At 36.5% G+C, this 26,773-nt stretch overlaps 3 protein-coding genes across 7 annotated transcripts; 1 reads left to right on the top strand and 2 right to left on the bottom strand.

The window, feature by feature from the left end:
• Window positions 1-2,378: 2,378 nt before the first annotated feature.
• On the top strand, window positions 2,379-12,948 carry LOC147506629 (glutathione-disulfide reductase). 4 transcript variants are annotated; one of them, XM_086558706.1, is made up of 17 exons: window positions 2,379-2,442; window positions 2,549-2,716; window positions 2,794-2,858; window positions 3,533-3,602; window positions 4,804-4,875; window positions 5,398-5,604; window positions 6,583-6,656; window positions 6,741-6,824; window positions 7,750-7,837; window positions 8,023-8,104; window positions 8,292-8,365; window positions 8,565-8,672; window positions 8,770-8,834; window positions 9,664-9,777; window positions 10,580-10,679; window positions 11,732-11,785; window positions 12,547-12,948. In XM_086558706.1, the coding sequence occupies exons 2-17, from the start codon at window positions 2,567-2,569 to the stop codon at window positions 12,640-12,642; spliced, it is 1,503 nt and encodes a 500-aa protein (XP_086414832.1). In that variant the 5' UTR covers window positions 2,379-2,442; window positions 2,549-2,566; the 3' UTR covers window positions 12,643-12,948. The 4 variants fall into 4 exon arrangements, with proteins under 4 accessions (XP_086414832.1, XP_086414834.1, XP_086414831.1 ...); XM_086558708.1 differs by having other exon boundaries at window positions 2,411-2,442; window positions 8,292-8,369; window positions 8,569-8,672; XM_086558705.1 differs by lacking the exon at window positions 2,379-2,442 and having other exon boundaries at window positions 2,519-2,716.
• A 1,894-nt stretch (window positions 12,949-14,842) lies between these two features.
• Window positions 14,843-17,019, bottom strand: LOC147506628 (peptidyl-prolyl cis-trans isomerase FKBP65-like). Of its 2 annotated transcripts, none has more exons than XM_086558703.1 (9): window positions 16,880-17,019; window positions 16,645-16,799; window positions 16,413-16,502; window positions 16,150-16,325; window positions 15,944-16,066; window positions 15,597-15,860; window positions 15,384-15,511; window positions 15,162-15,288; window positions 14,843-15,069 (listed from the first exon to the last, which is right to left on the bottom strand). In XM_086558703.1, the coding sequence occupies exons 1-6, from the start codon at window positions 16,909-16,911 to the stop codon at window positions 15,690-15,692; spliced, it is 747 nt and encodes a 248-aa protein (XP_086414829.1). In that variant the 5' UTR covers window positions 16,912-17,019; the 3' UTR covers window positions 14,843-15,069; window positions 15,162-15,288; window positions 15,384-15,511; window positions 15,597-15,689. The 2 variants fall into 2 exon arrangements, with proteins under 2 accessions (XP_086414829.1, XP_086414830.1); XM_086558704.1 differs by having other exon boundaries at window positions 16,681-16,799.
• Window positions 16,911-21,176, bottom strand: LOC147506627 (putative disease resistance protein RGA3). The gene is given in 3 exon segments (XM_086558702.1): window positions 16,911-17,120; window positions 19,291-19,718; window positions 19,720-21,176. Coding segments are annotated over 3 exon segments (1,743 nt in total). The 5' UTR covers window positions 21,031-21,176; the 3' UTR covers window positions 16,911-17,116.
• Window positions 21,177-26,773: the final 5,597 nt, after the last annotated feature.

The raw sequence follows: 26,773 nt of genomic DNA, 5'->3' as shown, positions 1-26,773 counted from the left end.
TCCCTCATTTGGAGAGAGCGATAGTTTTGTGTTACCTCCATCTCCAATCTAGTGCCTAACAGTATAAGTTGCTTCTTTCCTGTCTTTGAGGATGTTCCCTCCAGCTCCAAGAACAGGCATTTGGGATTTTGAGTTGCCAGAAGTTCCTGTTTTTCCTTAAGTTTTTATGCACCCACTGTATCCATAGAGAGTCTCTCTTGCTGACCGGATGCCATGTATGCTTCATACTTGCTGCTCGACCTGCAACTCTCGAAGGGGCCACCAACTCCCCGAATCACTGTACCAGTTATTGTCATTGTAAGTAAATTTCTCTAGCTGCCAGTTAGTTTTCAGTTTGCCAAACCTATTGGAAATATTGTTATGAACGGGTCAAAACATAACAATATTGTTGCTTCTTGGTCTTCCACGACACCGGAGAATAGCCAAATAATACGAACCATCCAGTCAAGGAACGTCGCGTAAGTAGACAACTAGCCCAATCTGAGTCACACCATCCTTCTAGACTGAGGTCACTATGAGCACGAAGCAAAATCCCTTGCCCCGGACTCTTCTTTAGATATTGCCCGACCCTGAGAGCCGCCTCCAAATGATCCTCACGAGGTTGTTGCATAAATTGGGACAGAATATGAACTGAATATGCAAGATCAGGTCTCGTCACAGACAAGTAAATCAATCTCCCTACAAGTTATCTATACGGAGCCGAATTTGCAAGAAATTCACCCTTAGCAAGGGCCAAATTGTGATTTTGTTCCATAGGGAATGCCGTAGGCTTTGCTCCCAATAAACCCGTTTTGGAAATTATCTCGAGTGTGTATTTTCTTTGGCAAAGAAAAATTCCTTCTGGATTACGGGCTACCTCTAGCCCTAAGAAATATTTCAAAACTCCCAAATCCTTCATATGAAAACACCTGCCAAGGTAATCTTTAAAAACTGTCAATGCAACCTTGTCATTCCCTGCAATAATCAAATCATCAACATAAACTAACACGTTGAGTTGAGTTCTTCCCCTACACAACCCAAATAATGAATAATCTGAATAGAATTGCACAAATCCATAATTCTTCAATGTTGTTGACAGTTTTGCAAACCAACACCTGAGAGCTTGTTTTAGACCATACAACGACTTTTTCAACCGGCAAACCATGTTAGGATTTGTATTCTCGAAACCTAGAGGAACCTTCATATAAACCTCCTCATTTAAGTCACCGTGAAGGAAAACATTATGCACATCCATTTGATGTACCTCCCATCTTTTAACAGCATCAATTGTAAGAAAAGTGCGAACTGTCACCATTTTTTCCACTTGAGCAAATGTCTCATTATAGTCAATTCCTTCAACCTGATGATTGCCATAGATCACAAGTCCTGCTTTGAGTCGCTCTATGCTGCCATCAAATTTATACTTAATTTTATATATCCACTGGCTCCCTACTGCTTTCTTTCCGGGTGGAAGAGTCTCCATTACCCAAGTTTCATAGTCTTCAAGGGCTCGTATCTCCTTTCCCATCGCATCTCGCCATCCCGAGTCTTTCATTGCTTCTTTAAAATGCTTTGGCGCATCTCCCACTGTCACTGCTGCAAGAAAATTACTGTCTCACTGCGGCCATGTCGTTTGAGTGTATACTCAAACTACGCGGCCGTGTAGTTTGAGTGTACACTCAAACGATATGGCCGCGTAGTTTGAGTGTTAGTGTGAGTAACACTCAAACGACGTGTCCATGTAGTTTGAGTATACACTCAAACGACTTGGGCATGTAGTTTGAGTGTACACTCAAACGACATAGCCGCGTAGTTTGAGTGTAAACTCAAACGACATGGCCGCGTAGTTTCATTGTTAGTGTGAGTAACACTCAAACGACTTGTCCATATCGTTTGAGTATACACTCAAACGACTTGGCCATGTAGTTTGAGTGTAACTCAAACTCAAACTAACACTCAAACGACATGGTCATGTCGTTTGAGTGCGAACATGTCGTTTGAGTGTAAACAGAAACGACTTGTCCAAGTCGTTTGAGTGTAAACAGAAACGACCCGGAGGGTTCATTTTGGCAATACCGATTGAATTGGTTGCTGGGCTTGGGCTTTGATGGCAAACTTATAATATGGCAAATTTGTAAAATTTCTTTTTTTTTTAGGGTTGCCCAATCCAATTTGATGAGTGCCCAATGGAATCACCATTCAAAATTTGTTTAACTGGCAAGTGCCAAGTAAACACATGGCCACATTTACTCGTCCGACTTAAGAAACATTAAACTGAATCTGGCCCTTTTTTCGTGGAATATTGCACCACGTGACCCTATCCTTTTCAATACCATGAGACTTTTTGACATAGAAAAACAATTTAATTAGTCCACGTGGCAATCACTATTTATATCTATATATATAAATAGAAAAGAAGATCTCATTTCTCACTTGACACAAATTCAACTCAGTTATTTCCCTGTACTCTTTTTTTTCTTTCTTTCTTTCTTTCTAACTTTCTTTCGTGATTTTATTATAATCATTTGATTAATTTTGTTTGTTTGTTTGTTTGTTTGTTGGGTTGCAGATTTGAGTAGTAATCATCATGTCGAGAAAGATGTTAATTGACGGTGAAGTGAATAACTCGGTGGCTGCTGATGCAGAAGAACAAGTGTATGATTATGATTTGTTTGTTATTGGTGCTGGTAGTGGTGGTGTTCGTGCTTCTAGAACTTCTGCTGCACTTGGAGCTAAGGTAATCTTTATTAAGGCTATTAGTTTTGATGTTTGATTGTGTTGTTGTTTTAAATCAACTTTTATATGTGTTGCAAGGTTGCCATGTGTGAGCTTCCATTTCATCCAATCAGTTCAGAAGTTATTGGAGGAGTTGGTGGAACGTAAGTTTTAGAGTTACCTTGTAATTGTGAAACCATAACCATTCAGAGTAGAAAAATCGTTAACATCCTTTGGTATATGTTGAAATGTTGATGACACTGTGATTGACCTTAGGACATAAAGGGGTCATTGGAGCACTCTTAACATTTGTATTCTTTACTATAGAATTGATTTTGTTGCGGCTAACTCATCCAAGTGGTATACTATTTGTTGATGATTACTGGAGATTGGAGATGAGCTTTGATTTATTAAATTTCAAATATACTTGCATCCAGCTCATTGTTTTTCTAAAGTTATTCATTTTCATATGAGAATTTCAGTTTTTGGTTTTGTTGTTGTTGTTGAACCCTGTGGAAACCAACATTATTTGGTGTTCTCCTTTGGAATATGTAGAATCCAACTGTAAGCCGTTTCTACGGTTCACACAATGGAAATGTGATTCATGTGAAATCAATAAATATATTTTCTAGAAATGACTGTGAAGGATTGTGTTCAGCATGGTTTTTCTCCTGATACAACATACAACATTAAAAATTATCTTGCGTGTTTGTTGAACAACGTCATATATTTTTATTATTTTTTTTTTCAATTGCTTTGTAGAATGTCTTGTACTTGCTAATTAGATAATGTTGTAAAAGTTTTATGTAATATGTCTCCTTTATATTTCATCTTGTAGGTGTGTTATCCGTGGTTGTGTCCCTAAAAAGATTTTGGTTTATGGAGCATCTTTTGCAGGCGAATTTGAGGTGAGGTCTAGTGTTTATTTTGAACTCTACAGCTCTTTTACAAGTAAGATAGTACGTATAGGACATACATTTATATAAATCATCAATCGAAGGTTAGAAATTTGGTCAAGCCTTTTGTAGTTGACTCAGAATTTAGTAAAAAAATACGAAAAGTGTGTTGGTGACAGTCTTGGATTTTTCTGGAGGTTGAAGTGGTATGGTTTTTACTAAGGTCAATTAGACTGTCTTTTCAAGAAGACTCTTTGTGGTGCTTAAATTTCTCATCTGGAGGAGATGTGCCTTTGGATAATTTTCCATTTAAATTCTAGGGCTTATGGTTTGATTTTTCTTAGGATTAAAATCTCACCCCCGCCCTCTTTCATTCTGTCTCGTCCTGGTGGACAAAGGCGGAAGGCCCCATTTTGCAGTCTTTAATTGAATTACTTTCTATTGGGCAATTTCGAAAAATCTTTAGAGTATTTGTGTCCATTTGGATACAATAGTCAAAAAATACTTTTTGGTCAAACGGTAAGAAAGTGAAAGCACAAGACATGTGGAACATTCTTTTGTTTATGATGTTTTATCTTCCTCTGCTTCTTTCTTAACCTCACCAGAGGACTTAACCAAAAAGAAAAAAAAATAGAGGACTTTGCCTTTTAATATCTGGGTAAAACTGTAAAACGCTGCTCTTAAGTGATGCCAAATGTGTCCCAACTTCCAAGTATCTTAAGTGAGCGTTATTTTTCCTTTTCTTTACCATTTTTTCTCAACTGGAATGATATTGTGCTAGCAAAGGAGAAAATGACTGTCAGCTACATTACTTTTCTTTCAGTTTGACTTTGGTGGGTCATCTTGCCGTACTATGCTTTGATTTCTTTTGCTTTACTGCTTAAAAGTATAAACATATCCGTAAGATTGATCTCCTTCGTTCTGCAAACTAGAAAAGTGGCCAGTTTGGTTTGGTTCCTTTATGCAGATTGGAGAATATATGAAAATTTTATTCTTCTGTAGTACTACTCACAAAAAAATTATAGTAAAATAATGAGACATTCCTGACCAACTAAATCTTTTTAAAAGAACAAATGATATCAGCTGAATTTCGTGTCCTGGATGCTATCTTGAGAAAGTTAGTTAAATTAACATTGTTCTATTTGTATCCCTCTGTTCAAGTATTTTTCTGTGCATTTTGCCATAAATCGATGTTATGGGTTTTCTTGCGCAGGATGCAAGAAACTTTGGCTGGGAGTTGAGTGAGAAAATTGACTACAATTGGAAAAAACTCTTGCATAATAAGGTTTGTATTTATTTATTTTCTTTAGTGTATCCAATTATGATTTGAAGGGTCTTTTAAATTTCTATTAAGCTTTGCCAAACATTGACGTAAACTGGTAAAAAATTGCACAAGGTGTAATGTCCAATACAAATATTTGGTGCAAGGCATGTGACAATGTAGAAACCTTTATTGCTCACATGTTTAGACTTGCGTTCTAGAATTATGCACTTGTTTGTTTTGTTTTCCAGATTTGCACAAATCCATTTTACCTAAATTTGTTTAACAACACTTATGATTTGTACAGATTGATAGAATTATGAATGAAGTATGAGAAAACATTATAATTCTCTAGTAACCCATTACTGTAAATGATGATAGTGACAATAATGAGAGTACGGCCTGTAAAAGGATACTTGTCGAATAAAACGCAGTGATATAACTCGACTTATTGCCTTTTTTTGGTGAGCATGTCTCCAGCTGTACCCACAGATGAATCTCTTTCGTATTAAGCATTTATGTAATTTGTTTATTTACATATTGCAGACACAGGAAATAACCAGATTAAATGGGATATACAAGAGAATGTTGTCCAATTCTGGGGTTAAATTGTTTGAAGGGGAGGGGAAAGTAGCTGGTCCACATGAAGTTGAGTTGACCCAGTCAGATGGCACAAAACTATCCTTCAGTGCAAAGCATATACTGGTTGCAACTGGGAGTAGGGCTCAACGTGTAGCTGCTATTCCTGGGCAGGTATGGATTATGTTTAATTTTAAATTATGAACAGAGTTTGAACTATTAAAAATTATATGCAAAATGAGTCAGGTTTCATCTTCTTGGAATCTTTTGGATTTGGCCAGAACATTCATTGTAGAGAATGATTACTTGGACCTTTAGAAATATATCCACGATATACTTCTTTTCCACAAACTAAATCCCTGTTGGTGAGAGATATTATTTACAACCACCTAGAACCCCTTTCCATATTTGTATTTGAAAAGGGACTTCCAAAGTCAAGCTCCGCATATCCCATGCCTCCATAACCAGTTAACCACTTAGCCAATGCAATGATACAAAATTTGAACTTGTTCTTGTTCTTTTCATAAACAAGTTGAATTTTCGTATATATATATATATATATATATATATATATATATATATATATATATATAATATAAAAGGACTGGCTCCTAAAAGGACTTTAAAATAAGTACCAAACTAAGTACCAAATCTAAAACAACCCACAACTTCACCTACAAAATGATTTAAAACCTAATTTTTTGTTGATATGATCTACTAACTATAAAGATCATCTCTACAAAAATTCAACTTGTTTGACAATTTTTAACATTGGCAAAAGATGATTGCAAAAACTCGAGTTGAATTTTTAACATTTCTGGACCGTTAGATATTTTTTCAAAAGTGGACAACAATTTTTTTCTAAGTTAGAGGATATCAAATGAGTTGAATGTTTGTAGAGATGTTCTTTATGATTAGTAGATCATATCCACAAAACATTAGGTTTTAAATCATTTTGTAGGTGAAGTTGTTGGTTGTTGGTTGTTATATATATATATATATATATATATAGGGAGGATAGAATGTGCGCATTATAGCCACATTGTAAATTAATTCAAGCAAAATCATGGACTTAGTTTTCTAATTTCTAATTTCTTGAGTTTTCTTTCTATTTATACTCTTACATCATTAAATAAGTGTTATGAATTTTAGGAGTTGGCAATAACTTCTGATGAGGCATTGAGCTTGGAAGAATTGCCCAAAAGGGCCGTGGTACTGGGAGGAGGGTACATCACAACCTATTTGTTTGTTTCATGATTCTGCATTTACCATTGGTGATTGCGTTTGTCCTAACTTCTTCTGTTATACAGGTATATAGCTGTTGAATTTGCTTCAATATGGCGTGGGCTGGGTGCTACCGTGGACATTTTCTATAGGAAAGAACTTCCATTAAGGTTGTAAACCAGGTTCTGATGTTGTAGTTTTCCCGTAATAATCTGTTTGAATAGTTTGCTTAAACATCTAGTTGCTCTGCATCTAGACTTTCCATTTGCTTGCTTCCACGGTTGTGGTGATTTTCTCTCTCCCTTGGTTAGGCATTGAATAAGAATGAGTTGAAAGCAGGGATCGGCTCAAGACAATTTGTGGCCCTGGGAGAAAGTATAAAAGAGACCCCATCCAATAGGAGTTATTTGTTTGTGTGTTTTTTTTGGGCTGAATATGGTACATACTATTAGGTTGGCCCCTTCTAAGGGTTAAAATGAGTTAGTGAGTGTTAATGATTTATTAAATGATGAATTAATGAATAAATTATCGTTTGTTATAGACAATAAAAATTCAAAAAGGGATTAAAGGGAGGAAAAAGAAGAAGAAAAAGTATCGTTATGAGGCCCCCTCTATGATGAGGCCCTCGCCAGCTGCCTCACCAGCCTATAGGGTGAGCTGGCCCTACTTGAAAGATGCATAATGCTGTGGAAATCTTTGTCTTTAAGATCTGGTGAATGGATCAACCCAAAAAAAAAAGAGTATCTTGGTGAACTGGTCCACATTATCGCAAATTTAATTAAACTTTTCTCAGTCATTGAAATCCTTACAGTTAGTACGAACGTGTCACACAATTCAAGTTACTTGAGTTGAGCATAATGGAGCTCCACAGTTTCTAGAATAAATAAATATAATAGAAGTTTAAGACCAATTTTTGAAAACTGGAATGGACATTGTAGTTTCTTTTATTTTTTCTAAACAAGGTTTATCTCATGTTTTCCTTCATCAATTTTTATAAAATGAGGCTTTCTAGTAAAATGTTACTTGGTTATCACCTCTTTGACTGTCCATAATTCATTATTGTTGCATGTCATTTTGTTTGAACTGTGACTGCAGAGGTTTTGACGATGAAATGAGGACGATAGTTGCCAAAAATCTTGAGGGCAGAGGTATCAAGTTGCACCCTGGGGCTACTTTGAAGGAGGTATTTATATTTGGTTGTTAATGACATATGGTCATTGCTTATTACTTTGTTGTTTTCTTTCTAGCTCCTGCTTTACTTATCAAAATGCTCCTGTCAATAATTGCTTAGACCTTTTTTTATTTTCCGTTTAGTTAGCATTGTGTTGAAACTTGTCTTTTGATGCTAATATTTAATTATTTTTTTAGTTAACTAAAACAGAAGAAGGTATCAAAGTAATTACGGATCAAGGGCAAGAACTGATGGCTGATGTTGTACTGTTTGCCACAGGTAATTTTCTGCTCAATTGTAAACGTATTGAATTTTATCTAATGAATATTCATCTGACCTAGTTCTGTGAACTTTTTATGTATTTGTTTGGGTAGCAATATCCTTTATCAAAGTGTATTAAAAATATGTTATCAATATGCATCTTTTAAGAAGGTATACTTACAGTGTCTTATTTCTCTGGTTGCAGGTCGCGCACCTAATACAAAGAGGCTGAACCTGCAATCTGCTGGTGTGGAGCTTGATAGAAGTGGAGCAATAAAGGTTTGTACTTTTTCATCATTTCTGCTGTATATTTGCCAAAATCTTCTATCTGTACCTATGCAAAAGGATTTTTTGTAAATGGTTCCTGCATTTACTCTGTTCCATAGGTAACATGTGGAATTGTAGATTATTAGTTTGAGTGGTGGTTACTTCAGCACGCGGGTATAAAGTGGTTTTTTATGTGGTTTTGTTCTTTCAGGTAGATGAGTTTTCTCGTACCAATATTCCGAGCATATGGGCAGTTGGTGATGTTACTAACAGGATAAACCTTACTCCTGTAGCCCTAATGGAGGGATCCTGTTTCTCGGTATGGATCCTAGAAAGGTTCTGTTTTACCTTCAGAAGGAATAAAGAATGTCATATCATATCAATCCAAATTTCTGGTTCTTTTGTATTGCCTACAGAAAACTGTCTTTGGTGGCCAACCTAGTAAACCGGACTACCGTGATGTACCCTGTGCTGTATTCTGGTAATGGTTTTATCTGTAAGATGTGTTACAGCTTTCTACTTGTAGGTTGTTTCTAGATAAACATTTCTTGTTTCAACTTTCAACTTCTATATTCGTCATCATCATAATATGTGTTACTTCCATTATGGGTTTACAAGCATAAATTCTTTTCTGCAGATAAACTCTATTGAGCTGTATCTTGGGTTAAGGCTTGTGTCTTCACACTTTATCATTCTACTTCCACTTATGCGTACTCAGCACTTGGCTCTAATGTAACCATATCACGTGGTAGATATAGAATAGTGGGTCCGTTATACATAGATAAGAGTGTTGGACCCACAATATGTTGTGATGTGGGAGGAAGTTATAACTTTTTGGAGAGAGAATGAACAGAAAAAATGCACATGGTCTATACAATAAGATAATAGACCAAATAGGTGTTGTTATGTTGATGACACTTTATATCAAATTTCACTCGGCAGAAAGAAACCATTCCAGAACTTGATATATAGTTTCAACTATACCAAGCAAAAATATAAAAATCAAAATACTATTGGAATATTGATACTGCGTCAGTGTCTGTAGAGACATTGATACATCCTGGCAGAAACATGATCCGAGAAATGGTGCTGTTATGCTGGCCATTTCTACGTAGAGATTACGTTTTCTTTAGGACTGGCTCCCAATAATTCTGATTAGTTTCGAATTTCTTTGTTCTCTATTATTATTTACCACTTGGATAGCATTATGATTGTCCATTGTATAGGGTAGCATCCATTGTTTTGTTGTATCCATTTGTTATCAGAATTTAGCTATGATACTAATTCTTCATACTTCTATTACTTGGCAGCATCCCACCTCTTTCTGTCGTGGGCCTCAGTGAAGAACAAGCTGTGGAGCAAGTAAAGGGTGACATTTTGATATTTACTTCAACATTCAATCCAATGAAGAATACTATCTCGGGGTAAGTATTTAGCTACAAAACATATCTTTCAATAGGTAGTAAAGACAATTGAAAAATTAAAATTACCTGGATACAAATAAGTTGCTCTGACTGATCCATGTGTTTATTCAGATTTCAGAACGAATGTGAGTGTAGATGTTGGTTTAATAAATGTATATTAGCAGGTATGCTTGATGTGCACATGGCATACCAGCTGGTAATAATGCAAAGTCAACATAAGTGGTGGTTTACTATTGATAGTGCAAAGTCATCATGCCGTAATATGCAAAGTGTTATATAATGATATATAACAGAATTCGTTTTATTACCCGAGCTTTGAGGATAAAGTTGGCCCTTGCAAAAAGAACTATCAACCTTCAACCCTTTGAGCAAAATGCAGCAAAAGAAAGAAAATTAATGGGCAGTCTCTATACCCCATTGAAAGTTAAAAATCACATGCTCTCCTGAATATGTGCCTACCTTAACTATCTTGACCAGATTACAGGCCATGTAAGTGTACATACTTGGTGGATGATTTGCTCTACAGGATTGAGCTTATGAAGGACTGGACATATTTGTCACTTTCCCCAAACAGATGACTTCTCCTGACAGATACCTAATATCATTACAGCTCATTGCTTATACACTATTAAGTTTTTTCTAACAGTACTAATGTACTATTCACTTTTTGTCTTCGTGCTTTTAACTTGTTTCTTGCTGACAATGTTAGACTTCATCTGCATTACTCCTAACAAAACATACAATGCCTTTGATGTCCAAATCAATGTTAATTTAGTATTTGTTTCTCATCGTGTGCTTCCAGACGACAAGAGAAGACAATGATGAAACTTATTGTTGATGCGGAGACAGACAAAGTTCTGGGCGCATCCATGTGTGGGCCAGACGCAGCTGAAATTATGCAGGTATATGCCTATATGTTAAGACAAAGTTGTTTCATTGTTAGTTACCATGCATCCTACTGATTTTTTGTGACTAACTATTCTTTATTGGATTTATAGACTTGTCCATGACTCATGAGTTGGTATTGTTTCTTTAAACTGGGATGTTGAACTGTTAAATCTGTATGTGATTTTAACTGTTCCATAAATTTTTTGACATAACTGCTCTCAAAAAAGAGAATTGTACATTATAGAACCACCTCACAAATGAAATAAATAGATATCATGTGTGAGTGACTGCATGAAACACTTCTAACCCCTGATGACCCACTGACGGCATTTAGAGAAATCATATAACAAATCAATACAATTTTGTTACGCTCTTATAGAAAATACTTAGATGAACAGTTTTGCTGTCTGTGTGATGTTGTCCTGTTGTAATTTCTGATTGTTCTCTTATTACTTATTAATTTATGAAACACTGCCATTTTAATTGTAAAGGAATCATATGCTGGTAAGTTTAATCAGTGTATCCGACTGATAAACATATTATTTTTTTTGGAAAAATCTCGCCAAGATCTTTGTAACTTTCATTCGACTGGGCCCTGAGGTCTCAAGATCAACTTCCACTTTCACCTGGGAGCGAGTTTAAGGCTTAAGGCTATGTAAATTGTAAATGACTAAACTCAGAGAACTTCTATCAATTAGAAAAAGACATCTACAAAGTGGCCAGTATTACATAGTAATTTATTCATTTACTTTAATATATCTTAAATGTCCCTTTTTTTAATCGACACAGGAGTTTAACCTAACAATCAAACTTCATAAACAAGAGTTGTGCATGTGCACCCCACTAGTGATTTTAGCAGTTATAATTAGTCTGCAGTTGAGGAGGAAGCTTGCTACAAAAGTATTTTGTCGCTTTGACGATTGACAATTTTGAACTAGTCAGGAAACTAACGCTGGTTAGAGTATTATGTAACTATTTAAAGCCTTTGTAAAGTCTAAATTAATACTCTCTTACTTTCTCAGTCTCTCTTTCTGAACTTGAAAATTTTCTTGTGGCAATTTCGCAGGGCATAGCTATTGCTCTGAAATGTGGAGCCACCAAAGCTCAATTTGACAGCACGGTAAGCTCAAATTTTCTCTTCATCTTTTAGGTTGACTTGGACATCTCAAATGCAATTTACCTGCCATAGTTTTCTTTGCCATCTCAAGGGACCTATATACTGTTTTTCATTAGTAGTACTTCCGATCATTGTTAAATTAGTTTATTAGGGGTGGTGGTATTCACTCACTGAATAGCATTGTATTCAAATACAAAGTATGTGAAGATGAGCAAAATGAAGTGTGTTCTATGGCACATTTATAGGTCATAGGTGTACAATATGTTGTCACATTATATGTTAATTCTGTTAGGATCCCCCTAGTCAGCAATCTGCTTTGCAAATAGTGGTAAATTATTTGATTTCGTGCTATCTTAACAGGTACTGTTCTTGAATTTTTTGTTAAAAGACCACTTTTATGCTACGACAATGATAATTTAATTTTTCATTTTCTGTATTTGGTTCAAGGCACTGGGATCGGCTGGTCCGGGTGCACATAACATCCTACACTTGGACTGTTTTACGCCAAACTTTTCGAATTTGATAGAAAATATCAACACCTCTGGCACTTTGTAGAGTGTGTGGTGCGCAGTAGGAACACATTAATTTTGTGCCTACCGAGGAGCTAATTCCTTTCGTCCTATATAACTGCCTTTTCTGTTTGTGCAAAGGACAAAAGTACTATTGCAGTCCAGACATCCAGTAGGAATACAACTATTGCAGTCCAGACGTCCAGTGGGAATACAAAGTTTTCATACTCTTTTGATTGAATGTGTTTTCTGCAGGTTGGTATCCACCCTTCAGCAGCTGAAGAGTTTGTCACGATGCGAACAGTGACAAGACGCATCCCTGCTGGTAGTAAGCCAAAAACGAATCTTTGAAATAGCAGGGAAGAAACAGTCTACAGTTGTATGTCTTGAATACAGAAAAATAAATTGCCTTTTAAAGAAAAATCACCTCTGAATGCAGATTTTGGTCATTACAGAAACACATGAAGGGAATTATCTGATTGAAATTCACTAATATTGTATATTTTCCCGTTTCTTGTAACTATTTTCCGTTTGACGCACTGAATATTCAGACTGTTCATTGTTTCTATATTCTGCTATGAAGTGGATCTTATATCAAATAGAATATGATTTTGGGTTCCAGATTATGAATTGGAATGTATTTTCGTCTTTAACAAATTTTGTAATCTTATCAGGCCATCACAAGATTAAGATCCATTTTGAAATCCCAAATTTACTAACGAATAGTGGTAATTAGTAATTACAACTATTAACTGATTGACTACCAGAAGTCCAGAATGCTGTGAGACAAGGCCATAAGGCTCGTTGTAACACGCAATTAAAACGTTGATGTGAGTTCAGAATTGCAGAGTTTGTTGTTCTTCACTTCTTCATGATCTGCTTGAACTAAACAGACCTCAAAATGTAGCACCCATGACCCATGTTACTTTCTTAGACAAGACAACTGCAATATCCCTCCCTCTATGACAAAGTGACAAACTGTACATTGAATAGTTTTATCATCTTTTGACAGTCTATTAATTAGTTTTAAAGAGACAAACTGGTAGCACATTTCCCTTCCATTCCCTAAGATGAGAGTCTGACTCCCGTACTTGATACTCCCCCAGGTTTCCTACTAGGGCATAAATGGAGCAGGTTTCCTAGTTTCACCTAAACCCTTTGGTTGCACCAGTGGAGATGACCCAAATAAAACTAAATGATTTTATATATAAATGTAAACATATAAATTTTTAGGTGTAAAATATTGACCAAATTATTTTCGAGTACATTTGTCACCGCTCAATTTGAATTCGGATATCCTTATATCCCGTACCATTCCCAGCCCTATTTCATAGAGCCAGCGGAGATTTTCTTTTATGCCAAAAACAATAACCAGGATAAAATGACGAGGTCCCTAAACCCCAGCGTTTTTCTTAAAACAATTAAAATGGACCTAAACCCTTTAATGGACCATAACCAGGGTTAAGCCATTGAGGCCGGCTTCTACCTACACTCTCTATATATGTAGTATGTCGCCATGTCGGTATGTCCTATGACTATGTCTACTCGACTCTACCTTCCCACCTAACACAATCTTCATGGTTTGCATGTTGAAAAGTTCAGTTTTACATTTGAATATCTGAACCACCACCAATATTTCAGGTAAAACTTTGATTTGTTTTTTCGTCTTTTTGGAGCTTGAGTTTCCACGTCTATGGTCTTTGCGTCAGATAGTAGTCGGTGTTTTCACCACCAAAACAATTTCCAATCAAAGTTGAAATGCATGGTTGGGTTGGGTCATCTGTGCACAGGGAGTATATTTTGCCCTCGTTCCTCTTGTCCAGCATATGATTTGGTTTCTATTGCTCGACATTATACCATGGACTACGGAAGCTTATGAAGTTATTATTCAACACCCAATGTAAACATACCACACTACCATCTTCGGGGCTTTGGTAATCCTTCAACAGAAAGAATCATAGGAAGATGAAGTAAGTGACACAATCACGCCATATCTGCCAAAAATCTGGGGAATTAGTACCGCCCGCTACAGTACTCTGAGTGTCCATACATTCGGTATGCACATTAGTTTCAATGCCAACTACGCAACCTGCCCGGGAAGTCACAAGCATTCTGACTGTAACTGTGATCCCTCAAAAATCTTAGCGACCTATTAGAAAATGTTCCACATCAGGCAGCTGTCTTATGAAGTTATGATTTGTGCCTTGCAGACTAATTACTTGAGCACTGAAAGAGAATCTGAGAATGCAAACCATTTTTGAGCAGTTAGAATTCAGAGGTATCACCTCGGTCATTCATACTTCCTCAAGAATCATCTAATGGGCTTCACCATGGCACAAATTTCACATCGGTTGCAATACGTATAAACCTAGCAAATGAAATCTGGTTTCAAAGGGAAAAAACCAACACACTAAATTTCAAGACACCGCCCCTAGAACAGAGGGGAGCTAATAAAGCTAAGGAAATACGTAGTATCCTTTCATCAATAATCAGAAATACGTATCAGAAATATGTAACGAGAAAATATCCTTTTCATCAATAATCATAAATATGTAACGAAAATATCCTTTTATCAATAATCAGAAGAGTTTTACAAAGACTCTAGACTTAAGACCATAACCCTACCACTTCAAAGATTAAGAAATCTTGCAGCTCTAACTACTAAGATGTCAACCAGACACACAACCCAGCAAACAGAAGACATCAATTGAACTGAACACAGTCGTCCATCACACCTCACTGTCAATGCTTGAGCTCTGCAGCCTACGCTGCTGCTTTCTGCAGATAGATAATATTCGTCAGGAGAACAGTCAACTTAAACCAAAGAAAAGTGGCCCTCACAATATTTTTTTTAAAGGTCAGCGACTTACATTAGTATCAAGTGTTTCTAATTTGCTCATCTTGGCAAAAATGTTGCCATAAAACTGAGCGCCTTCTTATTGAACTCCTTCATTTTTTCCTTCAAGACTTTATAGTTTATACTCCAGCTTTACGTCCCTGATTCCACAAAGATTCCACCCCAACATACCTTTAGTCAAGAGACATTGGACATCAATGAATTAGCCGATACAATAAAAAGGCACAATACATACCTGTTGTTGGGATCAATTTCCAACGCCTTCTTAATATCGATCTCAGCAAGGTCCAAATCAGCCTGCCGAATGTAAGCTTGGGCTCGTCTATAGAGGGCCTAAACAATCGTACTCTCAAGTTCTAGCACCTACAAATTATTATCGCAACACTAATCCTCAGGCCCCTTGGTTTGATGTGATTTCAGTTGTATGTAGAAATTAATCCACAGTTACCTTTGTGCAAAGCTTCTCTGCTTGTTTGTAGTCCTTTAGCTTCAGCTTGCAAGCTGCATTATTCAGATTGCAGCTTACCTTCAGAACCTTGGACTATTTCTTTTCCTCACCACTGAAGTTTTTTTTTTTTTTTTTTTTTTTTTTTTTTTTTGGCAAGCCTGTTTTAAATGAGATCAGTAACTCTTTGATGCTGGCGGCGTTCAACCCCCAGACCTCTAGTATCATCACCCAAAAGTTGGTGTCATATTCAATAAATTTTCCAGCCTGATTACAAGGAGATTTTCAGTCAGTCGCAATAAAATGAAATCATCTCAAAAATTATTCGATCCTACTAAAAACTCTCTTACCTGTTCATATCTTTTTGAAGCCTTAGCATATTTTCCAGCTCTGAATGCTACACTTCCTTCCTCTTTCTTCTTACCAGCGGCTTCAATTATCTCAGGTGTGTTCATGTCCCACGATTTTCTCTCCTAATGATAGAAAAGGAAAATTCTAAACTCACTCATACCAAGCACAATGCAAGAGACTTACAAAGAGAAATCACTGAAGATACCTTGACAAAGGATTCAAGCTCAACTTCATAGTACAATGTTGAATTCGGGGGAACAACTGCCAATTCTTGCTTGGATTCAGATGAACCAAAACCATATTCTGGAGCACTAGTCAACTCTGCAACCTCCCCTTTCTTCATTGTCATGACAGCTCTATCAAGTCCATCAGTAACTTGCTCTGTAAATTGTACAGACTACACTTCAGTATCAAGTTTATTCATGATAACAAAGAAAGCATGCCAAATCCACCGACATGAAAACTTACCGTCATCCATCTTGAACTCAAATAGCTCAACATCGTCATGACCCTTCTTCAGAAACACAGTTCCATCTTGCAACTTCCCAATAAGTTCCACTGTCAGACAAATGAGATAATATTATGCACACTACCACGAATCCCATTTCACTAAGAACTCCTATAATTTATTACTATAACATAAAACGAATCAATACTCTTTATTATCCACTGTTACTTCATTTGGACGCTCATAATTCACCTTTAGCCATTGTTCCTTCATTTGGACGCTCATAACCTTCTCCATCCTTGATGATCTTCTTTATAACCTTCCTGTCATTCGTTACTTCAGTCGCAGTCTTCCACGAAACCAATTTAAGAGTTATAAGGCTGGCCGACCCATCTCCCCAAAGCCATCTGAAAGTACAGAAATGCAATGTAAGTGACAGGTTCCACAATCTGTACAAGTCAGTGATTTCCGTTTCAAGCAAACTTACACTGTTAGGAGAACCTTTTCTCCCTTCTTCATTGTCTTTACAACTTTCGATAGTGCTGGGCAGAAATAACTTGGTTGCAAAGGCAGAACATGCAGATTCTGTTAGAGAAGTCGCAACAAAGATGAGCAACTAGTATTAACCCTAAATTAAGGTACAAAACTCCCACCATCACCAACGGTAAACCACACCCCTTCAGATTTGGAAACCACTGTACCATCCTCAAGCTGAGCTTCATATTTAACTGCAAAATGGACAAAAGAGAAGCAGGAAACATAACCAAGCAATTCCATCTCACCAAAATCAGCTAAAATGCTGGTCAATAACATACCAAACACTTCATCGAGATAAAACTGATAGCATTAGCATATGGAGTATATAAAATAAAACTGATTGCATTAGCATAAGAGTACACTAAATTTTGTCTTCGGAACAAATGAACAATGATTAAACCGATAGCATTAGCATATGGAGTATATAAAATTATAAATGGATCGGTTTGGCCAAAAGCATTGCTGGACCATGGGGGAATGGGGGCATGCTAATAGTAGTCCCAAGTCCCAACCACCAAAAGGGCATACAGTTTAGACTTTAGACTTTAAAACAATTCTGGATATAGATATAGTAAGAACCAAAGAATCAGAATTAGTGCTATAACTAATTGATTCAGGAGCACATATATCTTACAACATCATTTTGTGGCACCGAATTTTGTGCAACTACAAAAGCGCCTTTGCAAAACAATGAGAAAGATCAATCAGATATTTCATACCTTGAGCCATATAATTGGATCGAACAAATAAAGTGAAAGCTTAAGTACACAGAAATTGTATGTATCCATTTCAAACCAAGATACAGAGATAAAATATAAAAAGGTTTAGGGGGTGTTTGGATCCTATTTATTTATTGTCAAAAAGTGTTTATTAGTGAAAAAACATTTTTTGAAAAAATAAATGTGTTTGGTTTCTATTTAAAAAAAAAATAGTTTTTCATCCAAAAAACACTTTTTGATCCCAAAAAGTTGTTTTATGATAATTAGGTAAAACTTGTTTTTCAAGTTAAAAAACTATTTTTCTTTGAAGGAAACACTTTGGGTGTCTTAAAGGCAAAATGAACTCCCCGACAATGTTTTTAGACTTTTTAGTGATTTATCTTGCGATATATGCCAAAATATATCGGAAAACATAGTCTTGAAATCTGTTTTCATAAAATAGCTTTTTAAGAAAAATCACAACCAAACATGTTTATTGAAAAACTGTTTTTAGAATAAATACTTTTTCATAAAAATGTTTTTTAAGAAAAAATGATTTTTTGAAAAAATGAGAACCAAACACCCACTTATTATTAATTGAAAAAATAAATATAATTAATGAATACTGAAATGAAGAAAAAGGGAAGGACCTCTTCTTCTCGTTCAATTGGGCTTCTGTAAAACACCAAATCTTCTTCATGTTTCCGTTCAATTGTGTAATGAAAAATGAAAAATGAATTTTCCGCCAGAAGAACTAACTCAGTTTCTGCTTCTTTTAATATCTTTCCCGTCAATGAGGATGTTGGGAATGTGGGTTAAGATGCTCCAGTCCTCCTCTCTCCTACGTTCTCTCGTAATAATAGGGCAGTGATCGATGTACAATTTGCGAAGCATGGTGAGTGGTTTCAACTCCTCTGGCTTGAAATCAAGGGAAGAGCAATACATAAGGCACAAGTCTGTAATATTGGGCATCATCCTCATCCAAGCAGGGAGCGTGGAGCCAACATAGGCTCGTATTTCCAATCGTTCCAAGCTTTCTTTATGTGGTTCCAGATTTTCAAGAACACCTTCCATCATTCGTATGTACTCTTCGCTACTGACGTGTCCAATATCTGGCTCACATCCTTTGTATCCGAAATATAAACTCAACGTTGAAATATTTTTCTTTTTATGCAATTCTGCATGCTTGGCCTCATTCACACTTTTTACGTGACTTAACCCCGTAATAAGTAGACTTCCTTTTAGAAAATTGAGATTTCCTAGTTCCCCAATCACGGACCCTTTGCTGCTTCCATCACTCACAACAAACTTACTTAATGTTCGAAGCTGACTCAATCTCTCGATGCCTCCTCGCGGATAATACTTTAGATCATAAGTGTATTCAACTTCCAGATGTCTTAGGTTAGAAAGCTCCCTAATTCCTTCTGGCAGTTTGCAAAGATGATAACACTCGTTAAGCTTGAGTGTTTCCAAATTAACTAGACTTCTCACTGTCTCAGGCAATTCCTTCAATCTTGTATACGACAAATCAAGGTACCGAAGATGTAATAATCTACTCACTTCACTTGGAAGTACTTCAAGGACAGACAAAAAATATATGTTTTTACCACTCAAGTCTAAGGTCCTAAGACATGTCAACTGGTGTAATGCAGAAGGTACCGACCTGTATTTTTCTCCTACCAACTGCGTGCGTAACTGGTGTAATGCAGAACGTACCGACCTTGATTTTTTTCCTACCAACAACGTGCGTAACTTCTTGGCTTCATAGATAGATGGATTCTCCACATCATCAACTGTCAAATGACGAATCTTGTCATTGATAATTTTCTCATTATTCACCAAAACAGAGCAATCAGTTTTTGTGAGGAACTCGGCAAAGTCATGTACCAGATCATGCATCTTGCATTTAACAATATTTCCATCATCGTCTTTCTCAAAATCTTGGAAGAATGATCGCATCGCCAGAGCATCAAAATACTCGACACCAACCCTCTCTAGCTCTCTTGCTCCATCAGAGCCGAGATAACCTTGAGCCATCCATAGCTTCACCAACCGATCCTTCTCCATGTTGTGGTCTTTTGGAAAGATTGTACAAGATTATAAAGCATCGTTTCAAAACCGACGGCAAAGCGTGATAGCTCAACAGAAGAGCAGGTAAAAAACCTTTTTTTTGTGTTTCCCAATCGTCACTTTTTAATACATCTGTCCAATCTTCTTTTGCTCGTTTGAATCGCATTAGACTTGCTAATGTCTTGACAGCTAGTGGAACACCTTTGCATTTCTTTGCGATTTCTTGTCCAATTCCCTTCAATCTTTCCTGCTCTTGTTGTGTTCTTCCCCAAAAAGATATATGTCTGAATAAGTCCCAACAGTCATCATCGGACAACTGTGCAAGCCTGTGTATATAAATTGAACCGATCATTATTGCAACTGCCTCGTTACGTGTGGTGACGATAATTTTGCTTCCTCGCTTACCACCATTGAGAGATAGCTTCAATGGCTCCCAAAGACCGGAATCTTCAGTCCAAACATCATCTAGCACGAGCAAAAACCGCTTGGCCTTTACTGAGTTGCACAAATGCTGATGTAAAAGATCCCACCCAACTATATTTTCTGGTAGCTTCTCTCCAGTAGCGCGTGCAATGATTTCTCTGGCAATCCTTTCACAATCAAAAGGTTCAGAGACACAAACCCATATTTTCAGCTCAAAAGTGGTCTCTATAGTTCCTTCATTATACACTAGCTGTGCAAGAGTTGTCTTACCGAACCCGCCAGTTCCAACTATTGACAAGATAGGGATACGGACCTGAGTTTCTTGTTGACTAGTTTCACATAGCAGCATGCTAAGTATCTCTTTTTTGTCAAAATCCCGACCGAATATCTCTGATACATCCACAACAGAGCTAGTGAATTGTGGAGGTTGTTGAGGTTCCGCGTGACTATGACTGGGAAGGAGGTGTAGTTGGTTCTTGTTGGTGAGAGCAACCTCAGCAAGTCTTTCTCTTATGTCCTTAATCCTATGAGCAATATCATAGCGTGCACCACCATTTTTAAAGCAAGCACACGGAGATAACAAGTAGGAACACATCTTGTTGGTAACGTGAGAGCCGTCAGCAGTAAATCCCTCTATTCGTGAGATGAGAATTTGTGTGTTCCATTCATCCAATACATCATCAGCATCATACATCACATCTTTGAGATCTTCCAACCAAATCTTTACTGCATTTTCATGTATTTCCTTCTTTTCAGCATCTTCAAGCACCGCTTTGATCAAAGTGAGATTAGTCCCCAACTTTTCTACTTCTTTACGAACGCCAACCACTAACCGCACCTTCTGTTCAACTTCATTTCGAATGACTGAGGCCAACTGGTTTATGACAGCAGAAACTATTGCTTCAGCCATGTTTCTTCTTTTTTTTCAATTAACAAAGGAGAAGAATTATCTTGTAGATTTTAGAGTGTGAAGACTAATGGGAAAAGGAAGACTAATCAAGGAGAGTTTTTTAAGTCAATTCCACAACCAAATGAATTATGGAAGTGGGGACAACAAAAGTTGGTTTTATCTCTCTTTTTCGTTACGTCCTGCTCTAGATGTTAAGCCAAATGAATTATTAATGTTTAGGTTGCAAGTTGCGACATGCATGTGGGGACTTGGCAGTTTTTTAGAGTTGCAAAAGTTTTTTTACTTCTTTACGAACGTCAACCACTAACCGTACCTCCTATTCAAGTTCTTTTCCAATGACTGAGGCAACTGGTACAGCAGAAACTATTGCTTCAGCCATTTTTTTTATTTATCAACAAAGAAGAAATGAGATACAAGAAGCTTAGGCTGCTCTAGTAGATTTTGAAGTGTGAAGACCAATAATTGTATCAAGGAGAGATACAATGAATTATTGATGTTAGGTTGTGGAAAAGTGGAAGTGGGGACTTGGCATAGTTTTTGTTGTGGAGGAATTGAAACGAATGGCTTTTATTTAAAGCCAAATGAATTATTGATGTTAGGTTGCAACATGCATGTGGGACTTCCAATACTTTTTGTTGTGGAGGAATCCAATGGCTTTTGTTTTGAAGGAATCAAATGTTTTTCACACGCACATAATCTCATTCCCTTCTTCTCATAAGCCAAAATTTCACCAATATCCTACGCTGAAAGGTACTTCAAAGTATATATTTCATTCTTTTCCTTAATTTGGCATAACCTCTTTTGATAAATGATTAAAAATGTATTTTTTTTTCTTGTTAATAGAGAAAATAGATGATTCTTACACTTAAAAGTCACATGCGAATCATGGAGGATAAACTTTGGTTTTATATATAATTTTTGGGATATATATATCTTATTTACTGTTTTCTGTTTGCTTAAAGTGTTAACAGTAGTTAGATAATGCCCGTAGTAATGAATTGTGAAATGAGACAATGAAAAAACTATTGAATCACTTAATGATTTACACAGTTCATGTTCTATTTATACAAGTGTTTCTACTGATTGAATTCTGACATAACAGATTCGGTTAAAACCTGTTATAACAAACTTTGTGACTTCGGCGGTCTTGATTTGATTCTTGATCATGCTACTTTCCCTCAAGCTGAAGGGAGATTCATGTACTGAAAGCTTGAAAATTAGTTCCTGAAATCTTGTTCTTGAAAGCCCTTTTGTAAAGACATCTGCAATTTGATCTCTTGTGCATACAAACTTGATATCTAGTTGTTTGCTGGTGACCAATTCCCTGACATAATGATAATCGACTTCCACATGCTTGGTCCTTGCATGGAAGATAGGATTACTGGAAAGAGAAACCGCACTGACATTGTCACACCATAACACAGGTACTTCTTGTAAATGGATATGAAGGTCATCCAGAAGAATACAAAGCCAATATATCTCTGCTGCTGTATAAGCGAGGCTTCTATACTCAGACTCAGTGGAGGATCTTGAAACTGTTGTTTGCTTTTTGGCACACCAAGAGATCAAATTTGGACCAAAGTAAACACGAAAACCAGGTTGTTGATCTTCTATCGATGGGCTTCCAAATTCAATCAAAGATCGAGTATGCAGTGAGAGTAGGTGAGCCAGTAGTAAAGTAAAGACCTTTATGAATTGTACATTTCAAATATCGAAGAATTCTTTTTACTGCTGTCATGTGATGAGTAGTAGGAGTTTGCATATATTGGCACACTTGATTTACAGAGAAAGAAATATCTGGCCTGGTCCATGTAAGGTACTGCAGTGCTCCAACTATAGAACGGTATTCTGAAGAATCTGAAAGTAGTTCACCACTGTAAGGATCAAGTTTGACTAAAGTAGAACATGGTGTCTGACAGACCTTTGCATCAAGCATCTTGGTTCTGCTGAGTAAGTCATATGTGTACTTCATTTGAGAGAGAAAAAGACAATTGTTGTTTCTTTTTACCTCCATTCCCGAAAAAAAAATGAAGATGTCCAAGATCTTTCATTTCAAAAGCAAGACTCAACTATTTTATGAGAAGTTGACAATATGAATTGGAGTTGCTGGTGATGATGATATCATCCACATATACCAGAAGATATGTAATGATATTTTCATGAAGTTTAATAAACAGAGAAGGATCTGCTTTAGACAATGAGAAACCAAGATGTAGCAGTACCGTAACAAGCTCCTCATACCAAGCACGAAGTGCTTGTTTTAAGCCATATAAAGATTTCTGTAACTTACAAACATGATTAGGTTTATCAGAATCAATAAATCCTTTTGGTTGTCTCATATAAACTTCCTCTTTTAGATGGCCATGCAGAAAAGCATTGGTGACATCAAGTTGCCTAATGTCCCAATGTCTTTGAACAGCTATAGCAAGAATCATCCTTATTGTAGTAGGCTTAGCAACCGGACTAAAGGTTTCAATCGTAATTAACTCCATAAGTTTGATGAAAACCTTTGCAACTAACCTTGCCTTGAACTTGTCTATCTTCCCATCAGCCTTTTGTTTTATCCTGAAAACCCATTTGTTTTCCACAATGCTTTGTCCTGATGCAGGTGGTACTAAAATCCATGTTTTGGTCTTCAAGAGAGCATTGAATTCAGTGGCCATTGCATCTCTCCAGTGTTTGTCTTTTACAGCTTGATTATAGGTTGTAGGTGTAGGTGGTAGATTCTGAAGTGTAGTAGATAAGGCTAATGGAAAAGAATGTTTTGAGGTTATGAATGTTTTGGGTTGAAACACACCACATTTTGATCTGGTGTTCATTGAATGAGAATTAGAATTTGATGAAATTGAAATGTCAGAGCAAGAAGAAATAGAATGAATAAGAGTAGAATCAGTTTCAGTGGGAATAGAAGATGTAGGAATACTAACAGAACTATCAGATGATTTGGTATGAGAAGGATGAGGTACTTTACTAAAAAGAGGAATAGTAATTGAAGTAGAAGTTTTGAAAGGAAAGCTTGTTTCATCAAAGACAACATGTCTGGATACAAAAACTTTTCTTGTAATAGGATCAAAACACCTATAACCTTTTTGAGTTAGACTATAACCAATAAAAACACAATGTTTACTCCTCATATCAAATTTATTTTTTACATATGATCTTAGCCAAGGAAAGCAACTGCAGCCATAAGTCTTTAGAAATGAGTAATCTGGTTTATGATGAAACAATTTTTCCCAAGCGGAAATATTTTGAACTGTAGAGGATGGTAGTTTATTGATGAGAAACACAGAGGTTTGAATGATTTCTACCCATAGTTCAATAGGTATATGGGATTGGGAAAGCAGTGTTCTGAAGACTTCTAAGAGGTGTCTATGTTTCCTCTCCACCACACCATTTTGTTCAGGTGTGTGAGAGCAAGTGAATTGATGTTTTATTCCAGACATGGTAAGCAATTGAGAAAACTTTAAACTGGTAAACTCCCCTCCACAGTCAGTTCTAATGCATTTTATTTGATCACTGAGTTGTTTTTCAATAAAAGTTTTGTATTCAACAAACACTTGGAAGAAGTCTGATTTAGAAGCAATGGGATAAAGCCAACAGTACCTTGTATAATCATCAACAATTGTTACAAAATATCAAAATCCACTAACAGATAAAATTGGAGCAGGACCCCATAAGTCGATATGTAACATATGCAGAGGAGATACACTTTTACAAACAGATGATTGAAAAGATAATTTGTGACTTTTTCCTAATTGACAGTCATGACATAGAGATAAACTTCTACTGGAGTCTTGAACAGGTAGCTTGTTGGTTTGAAGAACTTTTAACAAAGTTTGTTGAGTTGGATGACCCAGTCTATTGTGCCAAGTTGATTGAGTAGCTTTTGAAGTGAAGAAAGCAACTAGAGGAGACTTGGTGATGATTTGAAAAGGAAATGGATAGAGTCCATTGTCAGTTTTACCTCGGAAAAGAATCCTCTCCGATGCATTGTCCTTCACAGAAAAACCATATGCATCAAAGATTAAGGAACACTTGTTATCTTTCACAAACTTATTCACTGATAGGAGGTTATGTGTCATTTTTAGACAATGAAGAATATGATTCATGGTGAACATAGAATTAGAGTTTTTAGGCATAATCATAGATGAACCAGTATGTAAAATGGATATACCTTGACCATTGCCCACCATTACTTTCTCTTTTCCTTTGTAATCATCTTGAAGAGAGAGATTTGAAATGTCAGGTGTCACATGATGTGATGCACCCTCAGATCGAGATACCGGTTTGTAGGAGCATTTGAAGATGATGCATAATTGACATAAGGATTCTCGATGATGATGGAATAGAGTTGAAAGAATATCCTTGAGACCGCGTAGGCGCATTAGTAAGTTGATGCATATGAAGCTAATGGTGAAGAGCTGTTGTAGTTTTCTGAATCAGTGATTTGAGCCAAAATAGCAAGTTTGGCTGGTGGAATCTTGCCTTGATAGTTATGAGACATTCTATAATGACAGTCAATCCCCAAATGGCCAGTTTTACCACAAATCTGACACACAGGTCTGTTGCTATGCTGAAATCCACCACCATTCTGATATCCACTATTATTCTGATAACTACCACTATTCTGATAACCATCACCTCTACCAGCATTATTATAATTTGCTCTGCCTCTCCCTCTATTAGCATTGTAATTGGGATCGTAGTTGTTTCCTTTGTAATTTCCACGACTAGTATTACCACGTCCACGATTTGAGTTGTAGTTATGATTTGAATCCCTCATTGAAGCAAATGCGTGAACAGTTTGTTCACTGACCAAAATAGTTCTATGCATTTCTTCTATGTTTATTTCTTCACTCATAAGCAAACTATATAACTCATCAGATGAAACTTCTTCTCTCCTAACTCTTATAGATATTGCAAATGGTGCATAATCACTTGACAGACCTCTCAAAATATGAAAAACAACATCTTGATCAGATAAAGGATTACCTGCAGCTGTAAGTGCATCAGACACTGTTTTAATTGTGTGAAGATATTGAGCCATGGTTTGATTACCCTTCTTGATTGATTGCAAATGATTCTTCAATTGATTGATGTGAGATCGAGAGATAGTAGCAAAACGTCTTTCTAGCATAGTCCAAAGATCCATTGAACTAGGCATGCCAACAACATAGGCAAGTAAGTCAGGAGATATAGTGGCATTTAGCCAAATGAGAAGTGTTTGATCTCTTTTTATCCATTCTTGATAAGCAGGATTGAGATGAGTACTCAAATTTCCTCTTTCATCTATGAGAAATTGAGGAGGACATGGTTCGTGACCAGTAACCAAATTGAGAAGATTGAAGCTTCGTAGAATAGGCAGAAAGATTAATTTCCAGAGAATATAATTATCTCTGTTAAGTTTGATTTGAACCAGATTCGTGATATTCTGTATTGCAAGATTTGGTGAATTTGATGAATTTGTCATCGAAGAAGATGAATTTGTTGTTGTTGTTGTTTCAGTATTGATAGTTATTTGATTGAGGTTGTTTGATTGATTTGTAGTTTTAGGTGGTGCCATTTTCGTTTGATTGAAGTTTTGATGTTGGTTTTGAAGCTTTTGAAGAAGGTTTAATGGCGGATTTGAAGGTTTGGAAGAAGGTTTAATGGCGGATTTGAAGGTTTGATTGAAGGTTTAATGGCGGAATTGAAGCTTTTAGCTTCTTGGATTAAAACCGTTTGGTGTAATGCTTTGATACCA

Source organism: Coptis chinensis, chromosome 4 (assembly GCF_015680905.1).
Source record: "Coptis chinensis isolate HL-2020 chromosome 4, ASM1568090v1, whole genome shotgun sequence".
Taxonomy (NCBI): domain Eukaryota; kingdom Viridiplantae; phylum Streptophyta; class Magnoliopsida; order Ranunculales; family Ranunculaceae; genus Coptis; species Coptis chinensis.
This window is presented reverse-complemented; position numbering and strand designations above follow the sequence as displayed.

What these genes read in the sequence shown, in the direction of transcription:
- LOC147506629 (XM_086558706.1), top strand. Translation starts at nt 2,567, where the DNA reads ATGTCGAGAAAGATGTTAATTGACGGTGAAGTGAATAACTCGGTGGCT. An exon ending in TGTTGTACTGTTTGCCACAG is followed by an intron (nt 8,105 to 8,291) that starts GTAATTTTCTGC and finishes CTCTGGTTGCAG; the next exon opens with GTCGCGCACCTAATACAAAG. An exon ending in ACGCAGCTGAAATTATGCAG is followed by an intron (nt 10,680 to 11,731) that starts GTATATGCCTAT and finishes GCAATTTCGCAG; the next exon opens with GGCATAGCTATTGCTCTGAA.
- LOC147506628 (XM_086558703.1), bottom strand. Translation starts at nt 16,911, where the DNA reads ATGAAGAAGGGAGAAAAGGTTCTCCTAACAGT. An exon ending in GAAAAGGTTCTCCTAACAGT is followed by an intron (nt 16,800 to 16,879) that starts GTAAGTTTGCTT and finishes CTGTACTTTCAG; the next exon opens with ATGGCTTTGGGGAGATGGGT. An exon ending in TGAAGGAACAATGGCTAAAG is followed by an intron (nt 16,503 to 16,644) that starts GTGAATTATGAG and finishes TTTGTCTGACAG; the next exon opens with TGGAACTTATTGGGAAGTTG.